Source organism: Lithobates pipiens, unplaced genomic scaffold (assembly GCF_037356315.1).
Source record: "Lithobates pipiens isolate NorthernLeopardFrog02 unplaced genomic scaffold, aLitPip1_a1.2 Scaffold_27, whole genome shotgun sequence".
Classification (NCBI taxonomy): Eukaryota; Metazoa; Chordata; class Amphibia; order Anura; family Ranidae; genus Lithobates; species Lithobates pipiens.
The window spans coordinates 1564847-1579547 of NW_027507788.1; the positions used below are offsets into that span (position 1 = coordinate 1564847).

The following is a 14701-nucleotide window of genomic DNA, read 5'->3' on the forward strand; positions in this document are numbered from 1 at the left end:
ACATTCCAGCAGTGGAGTGCGGGGATTGCAGGCGGAGTGGAGGAAGTGACACACACTGAGTCTCTTGCTCTGGGAGTCGTTGGATGTCAGGGGGGATTCCTCAGACACTGGACTGTGCAGGACCCCGAGGATGGGAGGCTGGAAGGCGGGGAGGACGGCGGTGACTCTGCTGACTCTGCTCATCATCATACCGGTAAGTGGCACAACTCACCCTCTGCTATATACTATATACTACTCACCCTCTGCTATATACTATATACTACTCACCCTCTGCTATATACTATATACTACTCACCCTCTGCTATATACTATATACTACTCACCCTCTGCTATATACTACTCACCCTCTGCTATATACTATATACTACTCACCCTCTGCTATATACTATATACTACTCACCCTCTGCTATATACTATATACTACTCACCCTCTGCTATATACTATATACTACTCACCCTCTGCTATATACTATATACTACTCACCCTCTGCTATATACTATATACAACTCACCCTCTGCTATATACTATATACTACTCACCCTCTGCTATATACTATATACTACGCACCCTCTGCTATATACTATATACAACTCACCCTCTGCTATATACTATATACTACTCACCCTCTGCTATATACTATATACTACTCACCCTCTGCTATATACTATATACTACTCACCCTCTGCTATATACTATATACTACTCACCCTCTGCTATATACTATATACTACTCACCCTCTGCTATATACTATATACTACTCACCCTCTGCTATATACTATATACTACGCACCCTCTGCTATATACTATATACTACTCACCCTCTGCTATATACTATATACTACTCACCCTCTGCTATATACTATATACAACTCACCCTCTGCTATATACTATATACTACTCACCCTCTGCTATATACTATATATTACTCACCCTCTGCTATATACTATATACTACTCACCCTCTGCTATATACTATATACTACGCACCCTCTGCTATATACTATATACAACTCACCCTCTGCTATATACTATATACTACTCACCCTCTGCTATATACTATATACAACTCACCCTCTGCTATATACTATATACTACTCACCCTCTGCTATATACTACTCACCCTCTGCTATATACTATATACTACTCACCCTCTGCTATATACTATATACTACTCACCCTCTGCTATATACTACTCACCCTCTGCTATATACTATATACTACTCACCCTCTGCTATATACTACTCACCCTCTGCTATATACTATATACTACTCACCCTCTGCTATATACTATATACTACTCACCCTCTGCTATATACTATATACTACTCACCCTCTGCTATATACTATATACTACTCACCCTCTGCTATATACTATATACTACTCACCCTCTGCTATATACAATATACTACTCACCCTCTGCTATATACTACTCACCCTCTGCTATATACTATATACTACTCACCCTTTGCTATATACTATATACTACTCACCCTCTGCTATATACTATATACTACTCACACTCTGCTATATACTATATACTACGCACCCTCTGCTATATACTATATACTACTCACCCTCTGCTATATACTACTCACCCTCTGCTATATACAATATACTACTCACCCTCTGCTATATACTACTCACCCTCTGCTATATACTATATACTACTCACCCTCTGCTATATACTATATACTACTCACCCTCTGCTATATACTATATATTACTCACCCTCTGCTATATACTACTCACCCTCTGCTATATACAATATACTACTCACCCTCTGCTATATACTATATACTACTCACCATCTGCTATATACTATATACTACGCACCCTCTGCTATATACTATATACTACGCACCCTCTGCTATATACTATATACTACTCACCCTCTGCTATATACTATATACTACTCACCCTCTGCTATATACTATATACTACTCACCCTCTGCTATATACTATATACTACTCACCCTCTGCTATATACTATATACTACTCACCCTCTGCTATATACTAATCACCCTCTGCTATATATACTACGCACCCTCTGCTATATACTACTCACCCTCTGCTATATACTATATACTACGCACCCTCTGCTATATACTACGCACCCTCTGCTATATACTATATACTACTCACCCTCTGCTATATACTATATACTACTCACCCTCTGCTATATACTATATACTACTCACCCTCTGCTATATACAGTGTATACTGTTCTAGAGATCACACATGGTATATAGAGTTTTATATTGTTGTAGAGATCACACTCTGCTACAAAATGTTTGTCTGTAGAGATGTGTGGATATTGCTGTACACAGAGCCGCAGTCATCAGGGATCTCCCTGTGTGCTGCACTCACCTCCCCCCTCCTGTGCTATCTATACCTCCACAAGACTTCCCCGTCCTGCAGCTTCACCTTCCCCTTCTCCGTATTGCAGCTTCACCTCCTCCCTCCTCATCCTGCAGCTTCACCTCCTCCCTCCTCATTCTGCAGCTTCACCTCCTCCCTCCTCATTCTGCAGCTTCACTTTCCCCTTCTCCATCCTGCAGCTTCACCTCCTCCCTCCTCATCCTGCAGCTTCATTTTCCCCTTCTCCATGGTGCAGCTTCACTTTCCGCATCCTGCAGCTTCACTTTCGCCTTCTCCATCCTGAAGCTTCACCTTCCCCTTCTCCATCCTGCAGCTTCACCTTCCCCTTCTCCATCCTGCAGCTTCACCTTCCCCTTCTCCATCCTGCAGCTTCACCTTCCCCTTCTCCATCCTGCAGCTTCACCTTCCCCTTCTCCATCCTGCAGCTTCACCTTCCCCTTCTCCTTCCTGCAGCTTCACCTTCCCCTTCTTCGTCCTGAAGCTTCACCTTCCCCTTCTCCATCCTGCAGCTTCACTTTTCCCTTTTCCATGCTTCACCTTCTCCATCCTGCAGCTTCACCTTCACCTTCTCCGTCCTGCAACTTCACTCCCCCCTTCTCCATCCTGCAGCTTCACTTCCCCTTCTCCATGCTGCAGCTTCACTTTCTGCATCCTGCAGCTTCACTTTCGCCTTCTCAATCCTGAAGCTTCACCTTCCCCTTCTCCATCCTGCAGCTTCACCTTCCCCTTCTGCATCCTGGAGCTTCACTTTCCCCTTCTCCATCCTGCAGCTTCACCTTCCCCTTCTCCATCCTGCAGCTTCACCTTCCCCTTCTTCGTCCTGAAGCTTCACCTTCCCCTTCTCCATCCTGCAGCTTCACTTTTCCCTTTTCCATGCTTCACCTTCTCCATCCTGCAGCTTCACCTTCACCTTCTCCGTCCTGCAACTTTACTCTCCCCTTCTCCATCCTGCAGCTTCACTTCCCCTTCTCCATGCTGCAGCTTCACTTTCTGCATCCTGCAGCTTCACTTTCGCCTTCTCAATCCTGAAGCTTCACCTTCCCCTTCTCCATCCTGCAGCTTCACCTTCCCCTTCTCCATCCTGCAGCTTCACCTTCCCCTTCTGCATCCTGGAGCTTCACTTTCCCCTTCTCCATCCTGCAGCTTCACCTTCACCTTCTCCGTCCTGCAACTTCACTTTCCCCTTCTCCGTCCTGCAGATTCACTTTCCCCTTCTCTGTCCTGCAACTTCACTTTCCCCTTCTCCATCCTGCAGCTTCACTACCCGTGGGGTTGTCTTTCTATATGCCCCCCCCCCCATACTAATACACATAATGGTGGGAGTTTAGTGACTTGTGAGGTAGATAGATCCTGATCAGTACTGTCTGTATGATAATATAAACTCTGTATTGTCCATGAGTGGGGGGCGTGTCCTAATACATAATGTATATCCATAGCGTGTCGGTGCCCGGTCCTCTTCAATGTATTGTGTAGTAGTAGTACATCGGTGACCGGTCCTCTTCAATGTATTGTGTAGTAGTAGTACATCGGTGACCGGTCCTCTTCAATGTATTGTGTAGTAGTAGTACATCGGTGACCGGTCCTCTTCAATGTATTGTGAAGTAGTACTATATTGTTGACCGGTCCTCTTCTATGTATTATGTAGTAGTAGCAGTACATCGGTGACCGGTCCTCTTCAATGTATTATAAATAGGGACATGGATGAGGCCGGCTGTTATTTTATCCCGGCGGTTATTCTGGTCTGCGGTGCCTCTGTGTCTTCCGCCTGTCCCTGCCGGGGCCACAAATACCTCAATGGCCTTCCTGATCAATCAGAGGCCCTGAGCCGCTATACAGGAGGTCTGTGGTGAGCCATGGGGCCGTGTTCTGTGGTGAGGTAACCCATAGCAACCACCAGAGGGACCCTGCGTTCTGATTGGTCGCTGTGGGTCATTAATCTCTATATTACAAGGTTGTTATTGGTGAGTGAAGATCTGTAATATTACCCAGAATCAGTAAAGATAAATATTTATATAAACATTCAATGATTGCAACAATGTATCCCCCCAATCATCAATATTCACACAATGTATCCCCCAATCATCAATATTCACACAATGTATCCCCCCAGTCATCAATATTCACACAATGTATCCCCCAATCATCAATATTTACACAATGTATCCCCCCCAATCATCAATATTCACACAATGTATCCCCCAATCATCAATATTTACACAATGTATCCCCCAATCATCAATATTCACACAATGTATCCCCCAATCATCAATATTCACACAATGTATCCCCCCAATCATCAATATTCACACAATGTATCCCCCAATCATCAATATTTACACAATGTATCCCCCCAATCATCAATATTCACACAATGTATCCCCCAATCATCAATATTTACGCAATGTATCCCCCAATCATCAATATTCACCCAATGTATCCCCCCAATCATCAATATTTACGCAATGTATCCCCCAATCATCAATATTTACACAATGTATCCCCCAATCATCAATATTCACACAATGTATCCCCCAATCATCAATATTTACACAATGTATCCCCCCAATCATCAATATTCACACAATGTATCCCCCCAATCATCAATATTCACACAATGTATCCCCCAATCATCAATATTTACACAATGTATCCCCCAATCATCAATATTCACACAATGTATCCCCCAATCAGCAATATTTACGCAATGTATCCCCCAATCATCAATATTCACACAATGTATCCCCCCAATCATCAATATTTACGCAATGTATCCCCCAATCATCAATATTTACACAATGTATCCCCCAATCATCAATATTTACGCAATGTATCCCCCAATCATCAATATTCACACAATGTATCCCCCCAATCATCAATATTTACACAATGTATCCACCAATCATCAATATTTACACAATGTATCCCCCAATCATCAATATTCACACAATGTATCCCCCAATCATCAATATTTACACAATGTATCCACCAATCATCAATATTTACACAATGTATCCCCCAATCTTCAATATTCACACAATGTATCCCCCAATCATCAATATTCACACAATGTATCCCCCCAATCATCAATATTTACACAATGTATCCCCCAATCATCAATATTCACACAATGTATCCCCCAATCATCAATATTCACACAATGTATCCCCCCAATCATCAATGTTCACACAATGTATCCCCCAATCATCAATATTTACACAATGTATCCCCCCAATCATCAATATTCACACAATGTATCCCCCAATCATCAATATTCACACAATGTATCCCCCAATCATCAATATTCACACAATGTATCCCCCAATCATCAATATTTACACAATGTATCCACCAATCATCAATATTTACACAATGTATCCCCCAATCTTCAATATTCACACAATGTATCCCCCAATCATCAATATTCACACAATGTATCCCCCCAATCATCAATATTTACACAATGTATCCCCCAATCATCAATATTCACACAATGTATCCCCCAATCATCAATATTCACACAATGTATCCCCCCAATCATCAATGTTCACACAATGTATCCCCCAATCATCAATATTTACACAATGTATCCCCCCAATCATCAATATTCACACAATGTATCCCCCAATCATCAATATTTACGCAATGTATCCCCCAATCATCAATATTCACCCAATGTATCCCCCCAATCATCAATATTTACGCAATGTATCCCCCAATCATCAATATTCACACAATGTATCCCCCAATCATCAATATTTACACAATGTATCCCCCAATCATCAATATTCACACAATGTATCCCCCAATCATCAATATTTACACAATGTATCCCCCCAATCATCAATATTCACACAATGTATCCCCCCAATCATCAATATTCACACAATGTATCCCCCAATCATCAATATTTACACAATGTATCCCCCAATCATCAATATTCACACAATGTATCCCCCAATCAGCAATATTTACGCAATGTATCCCCCAATCATCAATATTCACACAATGTATCCCCCCAATCATCAATATTTACGCAATGTATCCCCCAATCATCAATATTTACACAATGTATCCCCCAATCATCAATATTCACACAATGTATCCACCAATCATCAATATTCACACAATGTATCCCCCAATCATCAATATTTACACAATGTATCCCCCAATCATCAATATTCACACAATGTATCCCCCAATCATCAATATTTACACAATGTATCCACCAATCATCAATATTTACACAATGTATCCCCCAATCATCAATATTTACACAATGTATCCCCCCAATCATCAATATTTACACAATGTATCCCCCAATCATCAATATTTACACAATGTATCCCCCAATCATCAATATTCACACAATGTATCCCCCAATCATCAATATTCACACAATGTATCCCCCAATCATCAATATTCACACAATGTACCCCCCAATCATCAATATTCACACAATGTATCCCCCAATCATCAATATTTACACAATGTATCCCCCAATCATCAATATTTACACAATGTATCCCCCCAATCATCAATATTTACACAATGTATCCCCCCAATCATCAATATTTACACAATGTATCCCCCAATCATCAATATTTACACAATGTATCCCCCCAATCATCAATATTTACACAATGTATCCCCCAATCATCAATATTCACACAATGTATCCACCAATCATCAATATTCACACAATGTATCCCCCAATCATCAATATTTACACAATGTATCCCCCAATCATCAATATTCACACAATGTATCCCCCAATCATCAATATTTACACAATGTATCCACCAATCATCAATATTTACACAATGTATCCCCCAATCATCAATATTTACACAATGTATCCCCCCAATCATCAATATTTACACAATGTATCCCCCAATCATCAATATTTACACAATGTATCCCCCAATCATCAATATTCACACAATGTATCCCCCAATCATCAATATTCACACAATGTATCCCCCAATCATCAATATTCACACAATGTACCCCCCAATCATCAATATTCACACAATGTATCCCCCAATCATCAATATTTACACAATGTATCCCCCAATCATCAATATTTACACAATGTATCCCCCCAATCATCAATATTTACACAATGTATCCCCCCAATCATCAATATTTACACAATGTATCCCCCAATCATCAATATTTACACAATGTATCCCCCCAATCATCAATATTTACACAATGTATCCCCCCAATCATCAATATTTACGCAATGTACCCCCCAATCATCAATATTCACACAATGTATCCCCCAATCATCAATATTTACACAATGTATCCCCCAATCATCAATATTCACACAATGTATCCCCCAATCAGCAATATTTACGCAATGTATCCCCCAATCATCAATATTCACACAATGTATCCCCCCAATCATCAATATTTACGCAATGTATCCCCCAATCATCAATATTTACGCAATGTATCCCCCAATCATCAATATTCACACAATGTATCCACCAATCATCAATATTCACACAATGTATCCCCCAATCATCAATATTTACACAATGTATCCCCCAATCATCAATATTCACACAATGTATCCCCCAATCATCAATATTTACACAATGTATCCCCCAATCATCAATATTCACACAATGTATCCCCCAATCATCAATATTCACACAATGTATCCCCCAATCATCAATATTCACACAATGTACCCCCCAATCATCAATATTCACACAATGTATCCCCCAATCATCAATATTTACACAATGTATCCCCCAATCATCAATATTTACACAATGTATCCCCCCAATCATCAATATTTACACAATGTATCCCCCCAATCATCAATATTTACACAATGTATCCCCCAATCATCAATATTTACACAATGTATCCCCCCAATCATCAATATTTACACAATGTATCCCCCCAATCATCAATATTTACGCAATGTACCCCCCAATCATCAATATTCACGCAATGTACCCCCCAATCATCAATATTCACACAATGTATCCCCCCAATCATCAATATTTACACAATGTACCCCCCAATCATCAATATTTACACAATGTATCCCCCCAATCATCAATATTTACACAATGTATCCCCCCAATCATCAATATTTACACAATGTACCCCCCAATCATCAATATTTACACAATGTATCCCCCCAATCATCAATATTTACACAATGTATCCCCCAATCATCAATATTTACACAATGTATCCCCCAATCATCAATATTCACACAATGTATCCCCCAATCATCAATATTTACACAATGTATCCCCCCAATCATCAATATTTACACAATGTATCCCCCCAATCATCAATATTCACACAATGTATCCCCCAATCTTCAATATTCACACAATGTATCCCCCAATCATCAATATTCACACAATGTATCCCCCCAATCATCAATATTCACACAATGTATCCCCCAATCATCAATATTTACACAATGTATCCCCCAATCATCAATATTCACACAATGTATCCCCCAATCATCAATATTCACACAATGTATCCCCCAATCATCAATATTCACACAATGTATCCCCCAATCATCGATATTTACACAATGTATCCCCCAATCATCAATATTCACACAATGTATCCCCCAATCATCAATATTCACACAATGTATCCCCCAATCATCAATATTCACACAATGTATCCCCCAATCATCAATATTCACACAATGTATCCCCCAATCATCAATATTCACACAATGTATCCCCCAATCATCAATATTCACACAATGTATCCCCCAATCATCAATATTTACACAATGTATCCCCCCAATCATCAATATTCACACAATGTATCCCCCAATCATCAATATTTACACAATGTATCCCCCAATCATCAATATTCACACAATGTATCCCCCCAATCATCAATATTTACACAATGTATCCCCCCAATCATCAATATTTACACAATGTATCCCCCAATCATCAATATTTACACAATGTATCCCCCCAATCATCAATATTTACACAATGTATCCCCCAATCATCAATATTTACACAATGTATCCCCCCAATCATCAATATTTACACAATGTATCCCCCAATCATCAATATTCACACAATGTATCCCCCAATCATCAATATTCACACAATGTATCCCCCAATCATCAATATTTACACAATGTATCCCCCAATCATCAATATTTACACAATGTATCCCCCAATCATCAATATTTACACAATGTATCCCCCCAATCATCAATATTTACACAATGTATCCCCCAATCATCAATATTCACACAATGTATCCCCCAATCATCAATATTCACACAATGTATCCCCCAATCATCAATATTTACACAATGTATCCCCCAATCATCAATATTTACACAATGTATCCCCCCAATCATCAATATTCACACAATGTATCCCCCCAATCATCAATATTTACACAATGTATCCCCCAATCATCAATATTTACACAATGTATTGCAATACCATAACATCTTCTCCACCACAGGGGGGGCACTCTGATCACACCCCCAGAGCGACCCCCCACTCTGATCACACCCCCAGAGCGACCCCCCACTCTAATCACACCTCCAGAGCGACCCCCCACTCTGATCACACCCCCAGAGCGACCCCCCCACTCTGATCACACCCCCAGAGCAACCCCCCTCTCTGATCACACCCCCAGAGCGACCCCCCACTCTGATCACACCCCCAGAGGGAACCCCCACTCTGATCACACCCCCAGAGCGACCCCCCACTCTGATCACACCCCCAGAGCGACCCCCCCCTCTGATCACACCCCCAGAGGGAACCCCCACTCTGATCACACCCCCAGAGGGAACCCCCCACTCTGATCACACCCCCAGAGCGACCCCCCACTCTGATCACACCCCCAGAGAGACCCCCCACTCTGATCATACCCCCAGAGGGACCCCCCCACTCTGATCACACCCCCAGAGCGACCCCCCACTCTGATCACACCCCCAGAGCGACCCCCCACTCTGATCACACCCCCAGAGCGACCCCCCACTCTGATCACACCCCCAGAGCGACCCCCCCACTCTGATCACACCCCCAGAGCGACCCCCCACTCTGATCACACCCCCAGAGGGAACCCCCACTCTGATCACACCCCCAAAGGGACCCCCCCACTCTGATCACACCCCCAGAGGGAACCCCCACTCTGATCACACCCCCAGAGCGACCCCCCACTCTGATCACACCCCCAGAGCGACCCCCCACTCTGATCACACCCCCAGAGCGACCCCCCCACTCTGATCACACCCCCAGAGCGACCCCCCACTCTGATCACACCCCCAGAGGGAACCCCCGCTCTGATCACACCCCCAGAGCGACCCCCCCACTCTGATCACACCCCCAGAGGGAACCCCCCACTCTGATCACACCCCCAGAGCGACCCCCCACTCTGATCACACCCCCAGAGGGAACCCCCGCTCTGATCACACCCCCAGAGGGACCCCCCCACTCTGATCACACCCCCAGAGCGACCCCCCACTCTGATCACACCCCCAGAGCGACCCCCCACTCTGATCACACCCCCAGAGGGAACCCCCCACTCTGATCACACCCCCAGAGGGAACCCCCGCTCTGATCACACCCCCAGAGGGAACCCCCACTCTGATCACACCCCCAGAGGGAACCCCCACTCTGATCACACCCCCAGAGGGAACCCCCACTCTGATCACACCCCCAGAGCGACCCCCCACTCTGATCACACCCCCAGAGCGACCCCCCCACTCTGATCACACCCCCAGAGCGACCCCCCCACTCTGATCACACCCCCAGTGAGAGGACAGATCTGACAGATGTGATTGTTTAATGTGTATCCAGCTCATTCATGGAACTAGCCTCTCGCCCCAGGAGCTTGCACTCCGCAGCCCTCGGCTCTCTCCACATACCGGGAGAATATTCTTGGAATGAGCGGCCGGGGTATAAATAGCTGGCTGAGGATTCCGGGATGAGCGCCGGGCGGGACCCAGACGCGGTATATATAGACGGATATGGATTGTACCCCACAGGGCGAACCGCGGGGAGGCGGAGCCAGGGTGCTCTCTCCTTTTACAATCATCAGATTGCAGCTGCTGGGGAACTACAAGTCCCAGCACAGCGCAGCATTGATTTCTATCGGACATGGATTGGTGGTTGTATGGTCTGCGATATTCCCGGGGCTATGATGTCATCGCACTCTGAGGACTGATTGTATGTGATGACCTCATAGTGGAGATAATGAGAAACAACGTTCCATCCAGTGATGTCATAATACAGAGAGAATAAATCCCCGACCTGTCCTCTTATTGGCCTCCTGCCACACCAATACCAGGAGAGGGAGGAGCAACACTGAGCCAATCCCCTGACCTCAGGATACGGGTCCCCTCCTCCCCCCTGACCTCAGGACATGGGGCCCCTCCCCCCCCTGACATCAGGACAAGGGGGTGAGCGGAAGGAGGGGCCTCATGTCCTGAGGTTAGGGGGTGAGCGGGAGGAGGGGCCCCGTGTCCTGAGGTCAGGGGGTGAGTGGGGAGAGGGGCCCCTCCTCCCCCTCACCCCTGACCTCAGGACACAGTGCCCTTCCTCCCCCCTTACCTCAGGACATGGGGCCCCTCCCGTCTGACCTCAGAACATGGGGGCCCCTCCTCCCACTCACCCCCTGACCTCAGGACACGGAGCCCCTCTTCCCCCCGACCTCAGGACATGGTGCCCCTCCTCCCCTCTGACCTCAGGACATGGTGCCCCTCCTCCCCTCTGACCTCAGGACATGGGGCCCCTCCTTCCGCTCACCCCCTGACCTCAGGACACGGGCCCCTCCTCCCTCTGACCTCAGGACACGGGGCCCCTCCTCCCGCTCACCCCCTGATCTCGGGACACGGGGCCCCTCCTCCCAACTAACCTCAGGACACGGCCCCTCCTCCCACCTGACCTCAGGACACGGGCCCCTCTTCCTCCCTGACCTCAGGACACGGGGCCCTCTTCCTCCCTGACCTCAGGACATGGGGCCCTCATAGCAGAGTTGTGTGAAGTTTCTGTTTAGTGAATTGACTTTAAGCACTTCAGATGAGAATCTGTAATTGGAGGCAAACACAGGGAGGGGCCCCTGAATATGGGGCCCGCAGATCATTACACAGGGAGGGGCCCCTGAATATGGGGCCCGCAGATCATTACACAGGGAGGGGCCCCTGAATATGGGGCCCGCAGATCATTACACAGGGAGGGGCCCCTGAATATGGGGCCCGCAGATCATTACACAGGGAGGGGCCCCTGAATATGGGGCCCGCAGATCATTACACAGGGAGGGGCCCCTGAATATGGGGCCCGCAGATTATTACACAGGGAGGGGCCCCTGAATATGGGGCCCGCAGATCATTACACAGGGAGGGGCCCCTGAATATAGGGCCCGGAGATCATTACATGGGGGGGCCCTGAATATGGGGCCCGCAGATTATTTCACGGGAGGAGGGCCCTGAATATGGGGCCTGCAGATCATTACAGAGGGAGGGGCCCCTGAATATGGGGCCCGCAGATCATTACACAGGGAGGGGCCCCTGAATATGGGGCCCGCAGATCCTTACACAGGGAGGGGCCCCTGAATATGGGGCCCACAGATCATTACACAGGGAGGGGCCCCTGAATATGGGGCCACAGATCATTACACAGGGAGGGGCCCCTCAATATGGGGCCCGCAGATCATTACACAGGGAGGGGCCCCTGAATATGGGGACGCAGATCATTACACAGGGAGGGGCCCCTGAATATGGGGCCCGCAGATCATTACACAGGGAGGGGCCCCTGAATATAGGGCCCGGAGATCATTACATGGGGGGGCCCTGAATATGGGGCTCGCAGATCATTTCACGGGAGGGGGGGCCCTGAATATGGGGCCCACAGATCATTACAGAGGGAGGGGCCCCTGAATATGGGGCCCGCAGATCATTACACAGGGAGGGGCCCCTGAATATGGGGCCCGCAGATCCTTACACAGGGAGGGGCCCCTGAATATGGGGCCGCAGATCATTACACAGGGAGGGGCCCCTGAATATGGGGACGCAGATCATTACACAGGGAGGGGCCCCTGAATATGGGGACGCAGATCATTACACAGGGAGGGGCCCCTGAATATAGGGCCCGGAGATCATTACACAGGGCGGCACTTGCGGTATATTTATGGTGGGTTTGATGTTCTGTAGTGGATGGGAATCAGTACAAAGGGGATTACTAAAAGCAAATCTCTTCACCATGCGAGGAAATTGTCCCCAGAGCTTCGTGAATGAGGTGAAATTTCACAGCATTTCCAGTTATTATACAGGATATCCAATCACCTGCAAGGAAAATAATAATTCCTTTTATCTCTGGTTGCACGTGATTGGATGATGGACGTCGGTAGAGCTTCACCTTGTTTAATAAGCTTTGGGAAAATTCCCTTACAAAGTGAGCGCACTCTTTGCCTTTATTAAATCTCCCAATGAGCTCCACCTATGTATGAGATCCCAGCGATCCAAGCATAGAAACCTGCAAATGGGCGGCCCGGGGCACCCAGTGAGACCCCCAATCATCTCCGATCTTCTCTGATCTTCTCTGATCTTCTCCGATCTTCTCCGATCTTCTCCGATCATCTCCGATCTTCTCCGATCATCTCCGATCTTCTCTGATCTTCTCCGATCATCTCCGATCTTCTCTGATCTTCTCTGATCTTCTCTGATCTTCTCCGATCATCTCCGATCTTCTCTGATCTTCTCTGATCTTCTCCGATCATCTCCGATCTTCTCTGATCTTCTCTGATCTTCTCTGATCTTCTCCGATCATCTCCGATCTTCTCTGATCTTCTCCGATCTTCTCCGATCATCTCCGATCTTCTCTGATCTTCTCCGATCATCTCCGATCTTCTCTGATCTTCTCTGATCTTCTCTGATCTTCTCCGATCATCTCCGATCTTCTCTGATCTTCTCCGATCATCTCCGATCTTCTCTGATCTTCTCCGATCATCTCCGATCTTCTCTGATCTTCTCCGATCATCTCCGATCTTCTCTGATCTTCTCTGATCTTCTCTGATCTTCTCCGATCATCTCCGATCTTCTCTGATCTTCTCCGATCTTCTCCGATCATCTCCGATCTTCTCTGATCTTCTCCGATCATCTCCGATCTTCTCTGATCTTCTCTGATCTTCTCTGATCTTCTCCGATCATCTCCGATCTTCTCTGATCTTCTCCGATCATCTCCGATCTTCTCTGATCTTCTCCGATCATCTCCGATCTTCTCTGATCTTCTCCGATCATCTCCGATCTTCTCTGATCTTCTCCGATCATCTCCGATCTTCTCTGATC

General features: G+C 45.8%; 1 protein-coding gene across 20 annotated transcripts in view; it reads left to right on the forward strand.

Moving 5' to 3' along the window:
* Window positions 1-8: 8 nt before the first annotated feature.
* The window catches only part of HSPG2 (heparan sulfate proteoglycan 2), a gene marked incomplete at its 3' end in the record, with an annotated part of 222752 nt that continues 208059 nt past the window's right edge, over window positions 9-14701 (forward strand). For 15 of the 20 annotated variants that reach the window (XM_077455956.1, XM_077455958.1, XM_077455973.1 and 12 more), the window contains 1 exon segment: window positions 9-193. In XM_077455956.1, the coding sequence (XP_077312082.1) occupies window positions 131-193 (63 nt within the window). 20 annotated transcript variants of the gene reach the window in all.